At 39.4% G+C, this 19,165-nt stretch overlaps 1 protein-coding gene across 7 annotated transcripts in view; it reads right to left on the bottom strand.

The window, feature by feature from the left end:
• The window catches only part of LOC134537788 (protein unc-13 homolog B), a 1,087,975-nt gene that overhangs the window by 90,089 nt on the left and 978,721 nt on the right, over positions 1-19,165 (bottom strand). For all 7 annotated transcript variants that reach the window (XM_063378591.1, XM_063378590.1, XM_063378592.1 and 4 more), the window contains 3 exons: positions 17,834-17,921; positions 6,494-6,568; positions 4,558-4,777 (listed from right to left, as the gene is read on the bottom strand). In XM_063378591.1, coding sequence (XP_063234661.1) covers positions 4,558-4,777; positions 6,494-6,568; positions 17,834-17,921 — 383 coding nt within the window. The remainder of the gene's footprint in view (positions 1-4,557; positions 4,778-6,493; positions 6,569-17,833; positions 17,922-19,165) is intronic.

Genomic DNA, 19,165 nt, shown 5'->3' with positions numbered 1-19,165 from the left:
TGACTTTCATGTAGAGAATGTCCCGGGGAAAGCCAACCAGTTAGCAGACGAGCTGTCCCGGCATCCCGAACCACACACGAAGTACGAGGACGAGGGGAGCTGGGAGGACCTGGTGCCCCCACAGGACCGCCGGCGGGCGGGCGAGGTGGTTCCCGAGCCAGCTACCCTAGTGACAGTGACACAGCCAGAGCCCTTGCCCGACCCGAGTCCCACAAACACGCTGGATGCCCTCTTTCAGGCAGTGCATCAGGCTCAGCTGGGTGACGCAGATACGCAGGCAGCAGTGGCGGAGTGCAGCGAACGCGTCATGCCGTTCCAGCGCTGCCTGGAAGGGGTGTTACAGACCCGGGTACCGGGCAACATGGAAAGGTGGTGTACCCAGGTACCAGCAGGGGCGCGGGCTGAGGTTGTACATTTTTTCCACGACCACACACTCGCAGGACATCCCGGGGCCGAGCAGACCCTGGAGGCCTTGAGGCAATCATTCTATTGGCCCGGGGTGACAAGCGACATCAGGAAATACGTCAGGCAGTGCCACACATGTCAACAGCGGAAGGTGAGGAGGACGGAGGGGGAAGAGCCCCAGCGCCCCCGCCGGCCCCAAAAGGCTTTCCAGACCATTGCACTTAATATAATGGGCCCTTACCCCAGGACCACCAGAGGGAAAAATTTTTTGGTAGTGGTGACAGACTTGTTTACCAGGTGGGTGGAGGCTTACCCCACCTCAAATGTGAGGTCCGGCACCTTGGTGTCCTTGCTGGAAGGGGAAGTGTTTCCTCAGTTTGGGTATCCGGAGGTACTGCTCAGTGACAACGGATGTCAGTTTCGAGGCCACAGATGGAAGGAAGCGTGTGGGAGGTGGGGTGTGCAGCACCACACCACCCCCACATATCACCCCAGGGCGAACCCGACCGAGAGGCGAAATCAGGAAATTAAAGCAAAGCTTCACCTCCGGTTGGGTGACGACCACAGCAAATGGGACATTCACATCCCCAACCTACTCTACTGTCTACGACGACGTACCAGTGCTGTCACGGGGTACTCTCCCGTGGAGCTGGTGCAGGGGCAGAACCTGGCCCTCCCGGGGGAGTGCCGGGTGGCCTCAGCAGCAACAGAAGGGGAGTGGGAAGAGGAGCTTCGGGAAAAGCTGAAAGTTATCAGGGAGCAGGCCAGGGCAAACCAGGAGAGGTATCTGCAGCACCACACGCCGCAGTCTAGCAGGCCCCCAAACATGCTGTGTCCAGGGGACCTGGTGTATGTTCGCCAACACCCAATGTCCTCCAAGGCCAAGAAATTTCATGCCGGACTGGCCCCCAAATGGCAGGGACCTCGACGGGTCATCTGCAAGGCGGGGCCCACGTCCTACCTGGTTCAAACACAAATTGGGCGACCGGCGAAAATACACACAGACGATCTGCGTAAGGTCGCCGGGGAGGCACCACTGTTGCAGACACCAAACGCAGGGACAGAACAGACCAACTCTCCTACCACTCCACGCAGGCACCAGCAGACTGCAGGAAATGGGCGTGGTGCAATCATGCCGCACTCCATCACGCCGACACGTGCGCAGTCCGAACGTACCAATGTGACACAGGGAGACACACCCCCAGACCAGGACAGGAGACGTGGACAAAACACTGACGTGGGGGGGGGGGGGGGTGGGCAAGCTCCTACGGCCAAAAAGGGGGGAGAATCACTTCAGGCCCTGGCACCACAGGCTGCGGGCAGGACAGACGCGACAAGGAGACAGACGATGAAGGCGGCATGTGCGGAGTCTGACACGAGGAAGCGGGGCGAAACTGACAAGGGCACGACGTGCGAGAGCACAGACACTGCGGGAACGGATTCAAAGTTTCCCGGGACCACCACCGCTCCAGTCTCTGAGGGGGACGACACAGAGGGGGAGACACGGGCCCCACTCTGGCCCTTGGACATGAGCCTAGCAGACTCAACATTCACTATGATAGTTACGGAACCGGACTTTGAGGGAGAAAAGATGACAGAGGGGACATGGGCCCCACGCTGGCCACTGGACATTAGTCTGACGAGTTCAACATTCACTATGACGGTGACGGAGCCTGACTCTGAGGGGGAGGAGACGGAGGAGAGACGCTACCCACGGCAAGAGCAACGGAAGGCGGGGCGGAGGTGGTGGTCAAACGAGGGGGAACACTGGGAGGGGACATATGAGGTAGAGGCGGATGAGCCGGCAACCCCCATTCAGCGAGAGGTTCCTACCTCCCCGAGCCAGGGGACTGGCAAAATCTTCACATCCACCCCTAAGGCTACCCCTTCCCCACCAGCTGGAGCAGAGCCGATGACAGACTCTCACCCCACACGGGCACAGAGGGCCCCCGCGTACTTGGGGGATTACGAATGTTACCAAATGGCTGTGGCACAGCAAAGGGACGCGGCACCCCGGTTTAGTATACAGCACTGGTTACCTTTCTGCGTGTGGGACCAACACACTACACCCCTCCCTAATCAGGGTGTGCATGTATTTACCTTACCCCCCAGTGCAGTGACGTGTGAGTAAATGAGATACGTTGGTGAGCATAACGGTCTCGTGGGAGGGGGGGCATTTGACGTCGACCCAAGTGCCGACCCAGCTCTCGCAGCCCGTTATGCCGCGCCAACGCCTTCTCCTGCCCTGTGTTGCGTGTGCGCCGATGTGCAGTGCGGCTAGGGAAGGGGGGGGGGGGGAGATTCGCACGCTAGAGGAAGTTTAATGTAAAATACATAAGAAATATTCTTATTTGTAAATTGTTTATATTATTATTTGAAGGGTCGTGTTTTCTTTATTGTAAATAGTTTATTATATTGTATGAAATGTTATGTAGAATAAGTTCTCACGTGTTCACCGGGCGCCAAGGCCGTGGCTTCCGCCTGTGACCAATCAGCGTGTTCCGCGGGCTCGCGAGGAGGGGTGGGACGCGGACGCTGGGTCGCGCGAGGCGGGGAGGGAGGCAGTCGGCAGCTGGACTCAGGAGGCGACAGACGTGTCTATGAGAGCTCTCCGAGACGGTGAGAATGGGCGCGGTGTCTCGCTGCAGTTCATGCATTGCCGAGAGGAAGTGATTCCTCTGTCACAGTCGTGCGGTCATTTAGGTGTGTCATCGTGTCATTCAGTCGCGGCGTACAGTCAGTCACTTCTCTCGCGTGCGTGTTTTCTCCGGTAGTTTACGGGTCGCGGAGTTCTGTTGCGGACTGGATTTTTCGCCTTCGTTTACACGGTAATTTCCGGGTCTTGCTCCTCACGAACGGGACATCACGTATTTTCCCATACAGCAACAGTGCGCGGAACCGGGCTCCGCCCTACAGGATGGGTCAGAGGCGGGAACGCGGCAGCCCCTTGTAAAGGGTTTGATTTTCCGTATATAAAGAACCTAGAAACTGTCTTTGAGTGTATCAATTGCTATCCTGGTGACTTAGTCCCTGGGCCACGCGGCCCGAACCCCTCTCTACCGAACACTGAGTAGCCGGCAAAATACTATCATTCAGGGGCTAGTCGGCCAGGCGACGACATATTGCATGGTAAAAAAAAAAACGAAAAAAACAAACAAACAAACTGTAAAGCTGCATTTATGAAGTAGGAAGTGTGAGAAGTTTAACAAACTGACTGCACCATATTGAAAACACCCATTTTCTTGTTTATGCCAAGGTATTCTAATCTCTGTTTTTGTCAGTAAGAAAGAATCCACCATATTGGAAAGCACAATTGTCCATCAGGTTTTTTCCCCTCACTTTCGCATTGGCCTCTTCCGATATATTTTCCTATAAAGATTTATAGCGGGTGACATTATATTTGACTAGAATCAGTGATCATCTGTAACAAATAAATGGTGAATAGTAAACTGTGTCTATCGGATTAATTTTACAAATTTGGTTTCATTAAAGCATAGAATATTAATACTGAATTTTGGTAGGTCTGTAGAGCTGTCTGAAGTTATTACTTATAGCTGCCACAAATATTATGTGACATACATATTCTGTAGGTAACTAAACAAAAAATAAGAATATTTACAATAGCTAAGACCTTAAGTTTCAGTCCCAACTGCCATAATTATTTACTTCATTTTCTTGTCATTACTAGACAGTACTTGAGGAATTTTCTTACAACTGTATCACGTATCTTGCAATTTGTGTTTCACCTCAGATTTTCTCAATATATATTCACTTTATACTATCTAATAGCGGTAAAATGGCATACAACTGTGTATGATCATGAACACTTGCGTGCCATTTTACAGTTCGAAAATAATGTGAATATCTGGTAAGAATATTTGTGATCCATATTATGTAAAATTAAGTACAACAATAGTAAAACTGTCGATAAAACAATGTCATAATCTCGTGTAGTATGATTTCGGCCTTAACGAAGACAAATTTCTAGTATTAAATAATAATGAATTTTAATGGCATTACAAAGTTTGAAACCAATATGATATATTTTAGTTTCCATATCTCCTCTTTAAGCTAGGCTATGTTTGAGCAGTGTAGAACAGGAATGATTGCCATATGTTTTTACTAGGATTCAGTATGCATCCGAACACTCACTCTGCAAGCAGTCGGCATTCAGAAGATCCTTGCACTTCTCGTGGCACTTGACGCCGCACTCGGTGCAGCGCACCCCTTGCCTCGCGATCCCCCACAGCAGGCCCTCGCACTCATAGCAGTAGGTGGGCGACGTCGCCGTCCACAGCACGAAGTTGTGCGGCGTCGTGCTGGAGATCGGGTAGATGAGCGCCTGCAGCGTCTTCTTGTACACGTGCATTTTCTGCAGGGCGGAAACAAGCAGATCGCATAACCACGCTCTGCTACCATCGCAGTTCCTTGAAACATGATCTACTGCATGCCAGATACCTCAAGGAGGGGTTTCCTTGGAGTCAACCATGGGTTAGCTGAATGGTTAAAAAATAAGGGGGGGACTATAATGCTGGTGGATGGGTCGCCTCAGCCTTTCATTATAGCTCTTCCTCAAACACATCTGAGTCATGATGAAATGGTACACCATTTCCCCATGGATCTAGGTGGCCCATATCGGTGGTGTTAATTCAGCCCTAATGGAAGTTGTAGGCTATCGAATTCGGCATGTTTAACACCTGAGCAGATGTAGTTACTGAAACCATTGTTGCTTTCGGGATTACACATGGTTGAGTATGCGAAGAGAGGCTGAAACCAAGCTGATCAAGTAATTTTATACCACAAAAGAATAGCATGAAACACTGATAATGGTGATAAGGAGTAATATTGAAGCTCTCAAATATTTCGCACATAGTATACTACACCTACTGTTTGGTCTTTTGTGTATCGACGAAAAGTTGGACATCATTTTCCATGCAAACACAATCAGCTACAATCGCAGTTCAACCTACCAGGGACTAGTGTTTGTACTCTATTTAAAAAGCTACATGGAGTCTACTCACTTTAGAACATTAATATTTTCTAAACTAAAATAGGTAATTGAATTAACTGGGATATCACATTCTCCGATTTATTTTAGGAAAAGAGAATCAAAGGAAAAATTCATATGTCACCATCGTGGATAATTAACGTTTTTCTAAAATAACTTTTGAAGAGTTAAATAATTGTTTATGCTACCTTTTTTTAAAAACATAGAGTAGGAGCAAGTATATAAACATTATTTATAATAAATCTTAAAAGTGATTCCTGTTCAGGGACGTCGGAACAGGGGGGGCAGCAGGGGCGAGTCGCCCCCGTGCTGTTATGCATGGGGGGGGGGGGGGGGCGAGAGTAGCATTTCGCCCCCCTCCTTTTCCCAGAATAAGTTTGGTCCTAGCAGTATTTTTCTCAACCAGTAGTTACAAACGTTGCATTGGTGATCACATTGATTAGAAAATCAAATTTATGATTGTCACTATACTGTTGAATGATTGAAAATTCCTAGATGGTATTTTATTTAAATTGTACTACATCTACATCTACTGTCAGAGTAGTATTTAATACATACTACGTCATCAAATTCTTGGAATGGTATATTTAATATTTTGGTTCGGAAACTCATTAAATAGCAAAATTTTGCATCTAAAATTCCAAATTTTTCCGGGGGGGGGGGGGGGAGAGGGGTGGACCCCCGGACCTCCCGCTCTAGGACGGAGGTAAGTGTGATACATCTTTTCGCCCCCCCACTCATGAAAACGTTCCGACGTCCCAGTTCCTGTTCTGTACTTTATTGCAATAAATATGTGCTTAAAATCACATTTTTACATACATCAGTTTTACTAATCGTAACATTAGAATGAAATACCCGTGCTTACCAGTAATAAAGGTGAATAAGATGTAGTAAATTCTCTGGTTCAACTTGTAGCTCATCTCGCTTATAAATCGTCACACTAGACTTTAAATAACATTCAAAATTACTTTAAACTTAGTTTCATGTTTCGAATGCACGTAAAACAGAGGTATATCTATACATATAAAGTTTTATGTTCACACATATTTATTTAATTTGTGTATATAAAGTTAAACTCACCAGTTCTTCGTCGTTCAAGGTGGCTCGCGGTACAGCGGACGTGAGGCCAGCATTCCTCTTGGTGGCTGCCATTGTCTACGGGAAAAAGACCAGGGTAACAAGCAATCAATTGAATGACATGATCAGATATCCAACTCAAACGACGCCTCGATGACTTTTTTTTATATATAATGTTGTCGATAATAAAAACGCAAGGATAGAACTGTTCCCATAAGTTACTTTTCTATGTATCTATCGTCTTAGGCATGTTCAGTGTGCTTCGTGTTATCGTGACCGTAGGTACGTTTTGTGTGAAAAAGGGAAGTTCCTCTTTCAAAATTAAAGGCGGCGCTTGAAGAGCCGTGTTTCGAGAAATCAACAGTGAAAGATTTTTTCTTCTTTCTATCAGTAAGGCAATCGTATGTTAAGAGAGCACTTGAATTAACTTTGTAAGAAATCACCACAGACATTAACTACAGCGAAAATACTATTTTATGGTTTACAAGGGACAACGGAGAAATAGTGATAAGTACAGGAAAATATAAGATGTAAAAAAAAAATTGTACTGTATTACAAATTTATGATTTCAGCTAAAATAAAAAAGTTCAGGAAATAACTAGTTTTGAAAACCGTTTCAAATTTAGTTTACTTATAACTGGTAGGCTACGTAAGTAAAAAAAAAAGGCAGAATTATTAAAAAATATTAAGAATTAAAGTTTAATTCGATGACTAGTCTTTTTTGTACACTGCAATGAAGAACAGTGGAAGTGTAAAAATGTTTGCGTTTCTTAAAAATTCACTGTTTCATGTGATCAGCTCGAAGCTCAAGGATCGGAACCAATGGGCGAATGAAAAAGTTAAATTTGATTGTGACGTCAAGGTAGTCCTAAACAAAAGACAGGATGTTCTTTTGAAAGTGCAAACTTACTTTTCGTAGACTGAACAAGGATATAGTGGAAGAAGATGAGATGTGGAACTGACATGGGCTGAAGATAGTCCCTTTACCTTAAAAATGTTTTTTTTTTTTTTTTTTTTTTTTTAACTAGTATAATAAAATTTTCATACACCTTTTTTCGGTTCTCAAAAGACTTGGCCATTTAGAAACGTGGCCCTGCCCTGAAAAATATATGTTAATTGGAAAACTACGATAGGCCTAATGAATAAACTGAAAGGACAGAAGACGAACTAGCTAACCAAAGGTTTCGTTCTACAAATTGAAGCTACCCATATTGATTTATTTAATTTGTTTTCTTAATATTAATAAAAGATTTTCCCGCAGTTTTATTCCGAATGATCTCTTGCATTTTTTGTTGTGTCACAAATATTCTTATCATATATTCACATTATTTTCAAACTTATAAAATTACACGCAAGGGTTCATGTTTATAAACACTTGCACGCCGTTTTATCGCTATTAGATTGTATAAAGTAAATATATACTGAGAAAATCTGAGGCGAAACACAAATTGCTAGGTAGGTACTTAATACATTCGTAGGAAAATTCCTCAAATACTATCTAGTAATGACAAAAAAAAAAATGAAGTAAATAATATGGCGAGTGGGACCAAGACTTAAGGTCTTAGCTATTGAAATATTCTTATTGTTTTTGTTTAGTTATAAAATGCATATGGAATTTACATACATTTCAAAATAAAATTATATATATAACATAAATGTTTAAAATTGTTACTTTTTGAGACAACTTCTCACGTCGTAATAATTCATAAAAAATTATATATACGTATATATACATATATCAGTCATACTCTACTAAGAGAGCCCTTTACAAATATACCCGACTCAGCCTATTTTGAAACATTACTTTCTGCTCACATAAAAAATTGGGAAACAAGCGTAAAATATTTAAACACGATTTTTAGTTTTCGGTACTTTGACCTTTTTAACCTATCCCATTCTAAAGTTAGAAGCTAGTACCATCCGGATGACATACATAGTTGTAAAAATAATAAGGGTTCATATAATTTGGTAAATAACATTATACGCAAAGAAAAGAGTTGGAAAATTTGGAAATTGATTAAACGACGTATTTAATTTACATAAATTGCCAATTATGCAATAAGTCATTGGCTGGCACTAAAGTAAGCCTGAAAAATAATGAAACACCATATTTTAAAATGACATGATTTTTTTTATGAGAATAAGTGAGCAATGTTTCTCGCCCTCCTCCCCGGAACCAGATTCTTCTAAAGTTTAAAAAGAACCAACTTGAAAAATTAATGAGTTCTTGTAGAGCTTAGCAGCGAGATGAACAGGAAGCATTGGGAACCAGAAATTCGATAGGGAAAAAGAGGCAAGAGAGAAATAATTGGAAGTTGAAATGTAGTTGTAGCGGTAAAATTAGAAATGGTTATGACATGACTAGATATTATGGACCCGAAAGGACAAAGCGTGCCGTAACGCTATTGATCGGGCCCGAAATACATCGTGTGATGTCATGGCATACTATGATTTCAGAACTGTCGAAACTAGCGTGAATGTTATCTCTGACAGTAGTGAACTTAAACGTGAATCTTAAAAGTGGTAGCGGCTGTCGGGGTTGTTTTCTGGAGGTGTAGACTGAGTTCGGCGACAAGTTTTGCGTCAGAAGCCTGAATTAGCTCGAACCCGCAGGCTTGTTCCACAACGAGCTTACTCGTAAAACTTGGTGCTAAATGAGCAAGACTCATAGGCACTTTGCAAAGAATCCGTAGACTATGGTGCACCGTATGAATCATTCGCTGAAAAACAAATAGCATTCCCTCAATTATCATAATCACCATCTTACCCTCTTTGGTAGGTACTTGGATTGGTTAGGAGGGTTTTACGCAGTGGGGCATCACTGAATGGGCGGAATATGGCCACCAAATAAAACTGTGGGTTGAGAAATGCCAACACCAAATATTAGGTTTTAAATATAAAGAAAACATAGAAATTTCTTTAAAATAATGGCTTGAATAAGAATGTAATTTTTCAAACATTCTTAGTTCATAATTTATGTAATAGCGTATTGACGGAGTGGCGTTTTGAGTATAACTGCAAAATATCATACTCTGGAAAAATATTGACTGCAAAAATCCTGGTAGTGCTGTCATGTGCACATGTGTACATGTGCAGACGTGTGCTAGTGTGTATTTTTTTTGCTATTGAAACTGAGGTTATGTTTTTCAACACTCATACTTTTCGGCTACGAAGTTTGTAAGTTTTTAAACAAAAGATAAAGCACTTTAACGTAATGTTTTGGTTGTTACGCATTGGAAAATAGATAATATGAAACATTTACGGTGAATATTTCCAGCCACGAAGGACAAAAAAAAAAGAAAAAAAAAGTAGCCAACATTTTCTTTCGAAAAGTTGACTATTAGGTTGTTAGGTTGCCGATAAATACCGCACAGTTCGTTGATTTCCAAAGAAAATAAGAGCGTTAGTTATAGCATTGAATAGCGACTCTTTATCTTCCTTGCTTTGTGGTTTTACGCCACGGGTTACAGCACAGAGACCTAAGACGATGGCACCTCTTAAGAAAGTAGTGGGCTCCTAACCACTTGGACACAGACTCGGTGCTCATGAACTCTAGCCATTCAAAATGAAGAGAAATTGCAAGAGCCATAATTTCCAGTTTTGATTTTTCTGTCCATCCTTGTTAGTTAAATTAGAGTTATGATTGTAAGTTATCATGTCACCTGGTGTGATTACTTTTTAGTGAAACATGAACTAATCATAAATGTGTTTTCTGGGGAAAAAGTCCACAGTAAAGTAACACTGTCAGGTGAAAATGTAAAATAAAATTAATATTTAAGCTCTAGTCAAACATAAAAATTCTTTTATTCCCCAGAAATTAGTCTTACAATGAAGTTTTGATATTTAAAGAACTTAAATGGTTTAAAATAATATACACACAATATTGAACATTATAATTTAGTAAAAAAAACAGTAAATGTTTACTTAAGATATTAATCAAAATTTTAATGCATCATAATATATTATTAGGTCATGCAAAAATAACTTACGAATCATAAAAATAAATACTAACTAGCAAGACATGTAATTAAAATTTCTAAAACGTAGAGTATTTCAAACTTAATATTGACTGTCATAAACAGTTGTGCAACAAATGCTTTACTTCATATGCATAACATGTAAAAAAAAACTTATAAAATTAAGTGAGTTCATAAGAGGTTTACTGTGGAATACACGATGCAACACATAGCAGCCAAATTTCTACAATACTGCATTCATTGACCATTTTTCCAGCACAAACGAACAAACACTTTCAACATAAATGCAAATAAACGTATTGGAAACAACACGTTAACTAACGGTGTGGAAGTACATACATAAAAGTACACCTAAACATGCAGTATACACCATGAATTAATTACTAAATTGTTTTTATTTTAGTGGGCACTGAGTTCCCTGTCCGTTGCACACTGTCTATCGGAGGCAGGATACTGGATCAATCCTTGCCCGAAGAAAGATAGGTACGAACCAGCGACTTAAGATTTAGGTCATGTACGATGACCACTGTATTGCTAAGGCCGTTTTTTTATCTCTCCCACTCATCCCTTAAAGCTCTGCTACGCCATAAAACTCGCCGTGAAGTTAGGCTATCTGAAGACTGAAACTATTCAGCCACAAAATTATTATTTTTGGTAGTTTTGATCCCGTTAAATTATACCTGCGCTTGAAATAGTTCAGTCTGTGTTTTTCTATCGTTTTGATCTTTGGTGAAAGAATTTTCTAGGTGTATATTAAACTTATAGAAGTGCACTTATATTAGTTCTGTGACTCACATATAAGAGAATTTGCAGCATCTATCCAGAACTAAGTAAGTGGGAGATAAGAATGTATCCCCTAGCCCGGTCTCATACGTCGAGTCGGTTGTTTAGTTTTATTGTCATTACAAATTAATTAATGGAATTTTCTTGCAAATTTATCTCGATAGACCTCTCGCATTTGCTTTTGGGGTCACATTTTTTTTCACGTCAATTAATCATAATTTTGAACACTTATGTGAAGTTTTACCTCTATTGGATAGCTTGTACTTTGTAAATAGCTGTTGAGAAAATTCGAGACTAAACCTAAACTGCAAGAGAGCTATTGTGATGAATTCACAAGGAAAGCTTTCTAATTATGGTAATGACAAGAAAACTAATTAACACGGTCTGTGAGACAAAGATTGAAGATATTTCAGAGACTGACGTAGGCCTGTTGGACATTTTCGGATATTTGAAAACAAACTCCTAAGGAAATTATGTCTGTTTTACTGGAAGAATGTCGCAGGGGAAAAATAAATTTGCAAAGGAAGCCTATTTACAACGAGAGGTATCGTGTCTAACAGTTTCTTGCACATTGTTATCGATGCGCGCAGCAACTGCCTGATGTCTACTTTTGCCTTTCACCCGTTTGAACCGGGATATATTTTACTCTACGCTGCCGTATCAAAGGTAGAATGTCACACGACGCACTTACAAACAATTATTTGTATGCATTTCCTTATAAATGTCAGGAGTGTTTCGAGGTAACATATACAATTTGTTTTTATGGTTAGTATCTCTGATTAACAAATATGTTTGACGTGTAAATGTCTTAGTCCTCGGTATACGGCATTCGGCAGGAGTAATTTCGTGAATATGAAACGGAAATGCGAAACAACGGTGCTGCGCCTGCGCAGAAGTCTCAGAAATTAGTTTAAAAATTCTGGTCACCCATCACAGTATTACCCACGCTCGATGGCGCATAACCTTTAATAAAGGTCCCAAATTTAGCATACGCCTTTACCCACTTGGCCACTGTGACATAACGAAGTATAATACGCTTATAAAATAAGAATATCTCAGAAAAATTAAAATTCTTACGAGTCCTTTAATATAAAAATAGGTTTGACTAAAAATTATTATATAACCTTAAGGCCTAGTGTCTTTCGACATAAGCCATAATAATAAATTTTATATAATCTTATTGCATAGGTATTCTATAACATATGCCATTCTTATTCGTATAATGAATCATAAACCATTTTTTCAAATGAATTCTACGTTAAATTTCGTGTTCGAGGCCCGAGATTCGTGTTATTTGTAACGTGAGAACACATTAAATTTGTATTTTCGCGTCAGTTATTGTGACGATCACGGAATTTTATTTGGAGGGATCAATAGTACCGATTTTCTTATTATACGTTTATTTGTAACATGGGAACACATGAATTTGCTCGTTAGCCGAGGTTAGATGTTACATATCACTTGCAAGTACTGAAAGACTTTCTCACATTTTTTTCTAGGCGCACATCCAAAACCAACCACTGTAATGTTATTCTGACCGTTTAAGAGACTCAAAAGAGAAAAAAATGTAAATTGTACGAAGCATACCCAGCAACTTTAAGTGAAATAGTTTGAAGGGCTCGCAGAATCTTTTGTCTCCATACCAAGTTAGGCTGCAATCGAAACTCGAAATTGGATATCCGCAAGAAGGGAGAGGTTTCAGCGTCAGCATTTCTCAATGATTTTTCACAGTAGAAGTTAGATCCTTGCATTTGAGCGTGCAAGAGTGACATATCTGAAGCTTACTGCACTTTTGTCGATTTTAAGTCTCTGCGCGTTAAGTAAGTAGGTACATGTCGCGTGGCTTAGTGTGGATTTAAGATCTGATGCTCGTAATCGTGCAAGCTTGTTTGTAATCAGGGGGGGGGGGAAGAACTTACAAGTCACGTGCAATGCAAGGAGCAACACGCATGCCATTCCGAAGTACGGAGAATTTGCGGGACCTAACTAGCATATGCTGTATCGGGAGGTCCGCAGAGAATGCATGACGGAAGAGAAGGGAAGAATTCAAAAGTCTGTAGCATGCCATTTTGGAAGACGGCCGCTGCGATAAAAAAAAACTCGTTACCTTTAGTTACGGGTTTTGCGACTTGGACAGTAGCAGAAATCGTCATTAGCGACTAGCCTCATCAATTGTTAAAACATAATTTCAATTAGCTGTGAAAAAACTAAATATATGCCACTAGTTATTGAATGTGTCAAGCAGTCAATAGCAAAGGAAGCGGTTATGCCTATCACTAAAGGAATGGTGCCGTGCTTAAAAAAATGTTTTGCAGAAAATAATAAAAAATTACAACAGTGAATGTTGCTTAAACATTATGTCAAATGAACGTTTTGAAGCCACTTAAGTACTGTGCACCACGTATAGATTGACGTTATAACAACGATTTGATATTTGTACATAAATGTACTTAATACCAAAGTTTCATATTCAGATAGATATAATAAGAATTATAGATACAGATAGTAAACAATGACAAGTAAACAAACTACTCAAAATTTGTACACTATGTTTCCAACCATATAGCCAATATCTACAAAAGTCTATTTAATATATAAGTACGATAATACTGAATGCAACGTTTTACAACCAAATTATTGACGTCACATAAAAGAAAACTGATGAATGTAAAAAAAAAAGCTTTGTTTTTATATAGTGTTCAATCATGTCTAAACTAAAAGCGTACCCTTTAGCTACAAGAATGAGTGAAAATTGTAATAGGATACTGAAAAGTACTACGGAAAATATGTACGAAAGTGCTTTTAAAAGTAAGGTTCAAATGTTCATTGTTTATTACGGAAGAGTGAGCAGTATATTAGTGAGATAAATCTATATTTTCTAAAGCAATTTAAGAGTATGCTGCAGACTTTATGCGGACTGTGTACCCAGCAGGCAAAAATAATTATTAATGGTTCTCATGTTCAAATAGTGATTTGGTGAGATAAGAAAAGTCCACACTGGATGTAGCTATGTTTTCATTATTTTTAAAAAATAATTTAATGATAAAGTACAGTTTTAAAGGAAAACATATGACTTATAAACTTGAAATTTAGTTTTTGTGATCCCTTGATATAGCTTATGCAATATATATTTATGCACACTTAGTGTAAAATAGAACGTATTTTCTGTACGAAATTCCAAGGCAGAGACTCAAATTATATTAAAGTAAGGTTTTGTGACTAACAACCATCAGCAAAAGATTGATTTTCGTATTTAGAAGTAAAATAAATGAGAAGATACACAAAGTTCTCCTGACTAAGTATGAAACTATTAAAGCTATTGAACATTTAGTGGAATTACACTGGAAAAATGTTGAAATTGTTAAAAAATAAAAGTTTCACAGCCACCTTTTACTGGTTGGCAGCATCTCTCAGACATTCGTATTTAGAGTGTGCTACTGAAATAAAATATCGGAAATTTTATTCAGATTTTAATAGAAAACTATATTCCTACTGTTGGAAATTCACACACAGAAGTATTGCGAGCAAGTGAGGTTATGTTCAGCTGCCTGCTAGGACACACAGTTCGGGTGAAAAGATAGAAAAGAAAAGACAGAGCTAAGAGAAACAGAAAGAAAGACAGACAGAGTTTGTTGCCCGTACCTTGAGCACCTGGGATTGGCAGGCCGGAATGAAGTGAACGGGCAGACAAGATAGACAGACAAACAGAGTGCACATCAGTAAACAACGGAGGAGGAGGAGGAGGCGAGAAAACAACAACAAAATAAAACCAACAAAAAACAAAACAAAAACAGGAGCAGACATGACACGCACAGTTATAAGCAGGCCTGGACAATGTTTGCCCTAGCCTCTTTTCTTGGTGAGTTTATACAGCCTGCCGACTACTTGCTATTTTCGTGAAAATAGGTTTCATATCGACTTATCGAATATTAAGGAATATTAAGTAGGAGCATTCCATTCCCGGATATCATTTTACATTTGCGTTTAACACTTTTCAACTAGTATTTTTTTTTTGTGTGAATTACCATAAGCAATCCGTAATCATAACTTTGTCATATAAAAATTTGAAAAAATGTATATATTTAGTTTTTTGGAGCTTAAAATTACGGAAAATAAAACTGACTCCAGAGGACCGAAATTCAAATAATTTTAAAATTATGAAAAAAAAAAAAAAAAAAACTAAATAATATCAAGAAAGGTTTTCAAAAAAAAAAATATTAAAAATATATCTTGAAGCATCGCTTTTAATCCTAAAATGTTTTAAATTTGCTATCCATTTAAAGTATGTCACGTATGCATAATTTGAAATTTTGTGACAATTGAACCACTCAAAAAGTCTACAAGTTTAGCTGTGTTTAAAGTAAATTTAAAATAATGGCCTGAAATGGAATGCATCACCTTAATAGTCCTGGCAATCCCGTGGTTGGTTTTGCCTACAGATGTAAAATTTATAGCAGGTATCTCATCACAGAAATTTAACGAAGCTAAATTTTTCCCGGAGAGCGATTAATTGAAAACAAGGGGGAAAAAAAAGACACAAACTGGCGTGCTATTGGTTTATCTACTTTGTTACAAGGTGACTGAAAAAGAAGTTATTGAACCTATACGAACAAATAAAATGGTACAAGGAAGTGACGGTAGGGGGAGAGTAGGTTTCCGACCCCACTGAAGGTCACCCGGTGGACCTGTTACACTTTAGTGGAGGTATGGTACGTTGTGCCGAAAGTACGGTACGTTGTGGCAGTAATTATGGTACACAAGAGAGGGTTTCGGGGTAAATTACACACACTGCGTACGATAATTTATTCCAAGACACTTTCGTGTGTAGCATAATTACCGCCACAACGTACCGTACTTCCGGCACAAATGTAACATACCTCCACTAGGTCCACCGACTGACCTTCAAAGTGGGTTCGGAAGCCTACTTTCCCCATATTTGTGACTAACATGGGCACGAAGTTATGAGGCAGGCTGTCTGCACTGGAATAAAAAAAAATACACTTGAACTGTAAGGTATAGTACATTCAAGCTAATCTGAACATTTCAGAATCTTCTTCTGACAGTCATTCCTCTCAACAACTGCCCAGAAATAAACTGCAACTTAGACTATCTTACACCCCTTTCAAATGAAAACGTATTTCTATTAGAACAAGTAATCTCGTGTATTAAGGCCTTCTGGACTGAAATAAACAGCAAGAATCAAAAAGTGCTCAGATTAGCTGGAATCCGCTCTAGCTGTCGTATTGGAATTCGTGAGCGAAAATAAATTACTATTTTTGGTGGTAAAAATAAAAAAGACTGAATTTTTTTGCAGTAGCTTTACTTGGTACTAGCATAAGAAGTAACAAAAGGAAGTGATTGAGTTGGAGAGAAATCCATATTTAGTTGAGAGAAAAATAAATAGATTGAACCGTTTAGGCCGTACCAGAAGTCGCACTATAACTGGTTTTACAATTCATTAATCAATCGAACACCTATTTGTTTTGCCTAAGCCTGCTGTAGACATCACACATTACAACAAATGTAGCGCCACGTTTTACCGGGCAAAAGGAAGTAAAAAAGGCCCATGTAACTCATATATCCACATCTGTCCATAACATATGGAAGACGTTCACTAATAATGCATATATTTTCTAGAAAGGAAAAAGTTTCTGTATTATTTCTTCGAAATTACAGAATTTTTTAAAAATAAATAAAGGTAAGACTTATATTTGTACGCAAATATCAAAACCAAAATTATAAAAAAAATATAAATGCACGTATAAATATTAACATATATATTTAAGAATACAAATAAGCTTTCTGTGTTTAACATGGTATTATTATTTCTGACTATCATGAAACAGAGTAGTTTGAAAATTTTACAAAATCTAGATTACTTGAGGTAATAAATTATCAAATGATATGTTACTTTAGACCTTTTTTATTCCATGTAAAATAAAAGTCTTTTTTATTCGTAATTCGTAAATGCAACGTAACATTGAGACACCGACAGGGGAGTTTCAGGAACAGACATTCAAAAATGACACACAGGGGCGTACAACGGCACTACACTGAAATTTATATCAGTATTCACATGGACACCAAAACATTTAAAGAAAAACCTTTCCTTTTTGAAACACTGCATGTTGCGGCAGTACTGTTGATCACAAAAAAAAAAAATCTAAAATTTAAAATTTAACAATCTTGTTTTGGCTGTAGTAAATTTGCAAGAATTTGCTGTTTCCGTCCTAAAAATCCAATGTTGAAAAATAATGTATGATTTTACCTTATATTCTACAATTCTCAGGAATATTTAAAGCTGCATACTTTTCATAATGTTTTACATTACAAAGCTAAACATATAATTGTGATATTATATTTAAAACAGCAAAATTGAATTATTAGACTGAAAATATCTATGCGTTAGACTTAACTTGTTTAAAGTAATAAGCATTTCAAAAGTCTTTATTTCTGAATTTTCACTTAACGAAGGAAGTGATCGAATTCTATGAGTTACATTCAGGAAATATGTTGTTCGGAACTAACGTATTGCAGGCTATCCCGGAAAGCTGAGCACTGATATGGGATGTTGCAGTCTTACCAACTCGGAGACAAGAGGTATCGACTTCCTGCGGCGGATGTCTGGCATGCAGTCGATGTTGCTGTAGAAAGGGTTGTCCCCTGGATGCCTGAAACCATGGAGACAGGAACTTTCAGGAGGCGGCATGCCTGTGACTCAGTACAAGTCACTTTCTAAACCTCCCACCACCCTCGTATCGCAACACCCAAAACATTGTTGAAGTGATGCTTAGAGGCATGCATTTTTCGCGAAAAGATCTGAACACTTATTAGACTGCAACAAGGTATACCCGCACCCGTGGTTTTCTTCGTTGTGATTGGCGGCCGTCTGCGATGGAAGTCGTTGCCTTATATTTGACCGAGCCACTCAGGACGCGTTTGCTTACGCACTGGATTATCGTGATTGGTGGTGTTACGAAATACGTGTACCTGAAAGAAACTCACCCAATAACGAAACACAGAGGATGCTGCAGTGTTTTGACTTTCAGCTAGTCTCGAAATCTTTTCGCAAAATATGCATGCCTCTAGTGATGCTTGATTACACCTGGTGATAATCAATATCAGTGAAATAGTCACTTCCATCAAAGTACAAGTCCTCTAAAAGTGGGTTTCCGATTGAAAATTAACTGATTAATTGATGTTTCAGTCGAGCATAGTTTTTTTTTAAATCACGGAAAAGATAATCGAATATTCAATAATTTGACTATTTTGTTTTACTATGCTATGTGCGCGGTTAGTACTGGAAAGCTAAGGGATTGGTTGACAAATAAATTTAACTGTTGGAGGTACTAGAAAAACATAAAGCATAAGTGCCAGTGTAATAATCCGAATTCAGTATATCTGCGAACACTATTTTGCAATAACACAGTTTTTCTTTTGTGTAAATCTTGAACTTTGCAAATATGTGTAATTTTACATTAATATTTCTGTTCCATTTACGGAAAAAAAAAAATAGAGTTAAGTGAAATAAAGCGACTTCAGGCATTCCCTGCTTGAAACATTGCGAGAAAACACAGAAGGAAAATGAAGATCGATAAGATTATACGTTACTGAACTCTATAAAAAAAAGAGGGGGGGGGGGGGGAGGGATGAAAAGGAAACAATAATAAAAAAGTCCCAAAATTCTGTTATTCTGGTGTTCATCGTAAAAATTTTTTTTTAAAATTGCTTGCACTTAACGATATTACATAAGATTAAAAAAAGGATAACTGTCTCAACCCTCACGCAATTGTTCTGTCGTTTAACGAGCGACTATGAGTCACCCCTAACATTTTATGGCAGCAGGAGAACAGAAAAATGGTCTTTCAAGATTTCAGCACTGAGATTTTAAATAATACTACTATACTAATGTTAA

The sequence above is a fragment of the Bacillus rossius genome, chromosome 12 (assembly GCF_032445375.1).
Source record: "Bacillus rossius redtenbacheri isolate Brsri chromosome 12, Brsri_v3, whole genome shotgun sequence".
Lineage (NCBI taxonomy): Eukaryota > Metazoa > Arthropoda > Insecta > Phasmatodea > Bacillidae > Bacillus > Bacillus rossius.
The sequence above is the reverse complement of the archived record's forward strand: the minus strand, read 5'-3'. Positions and strand labels throughout refer to the sequence as shown.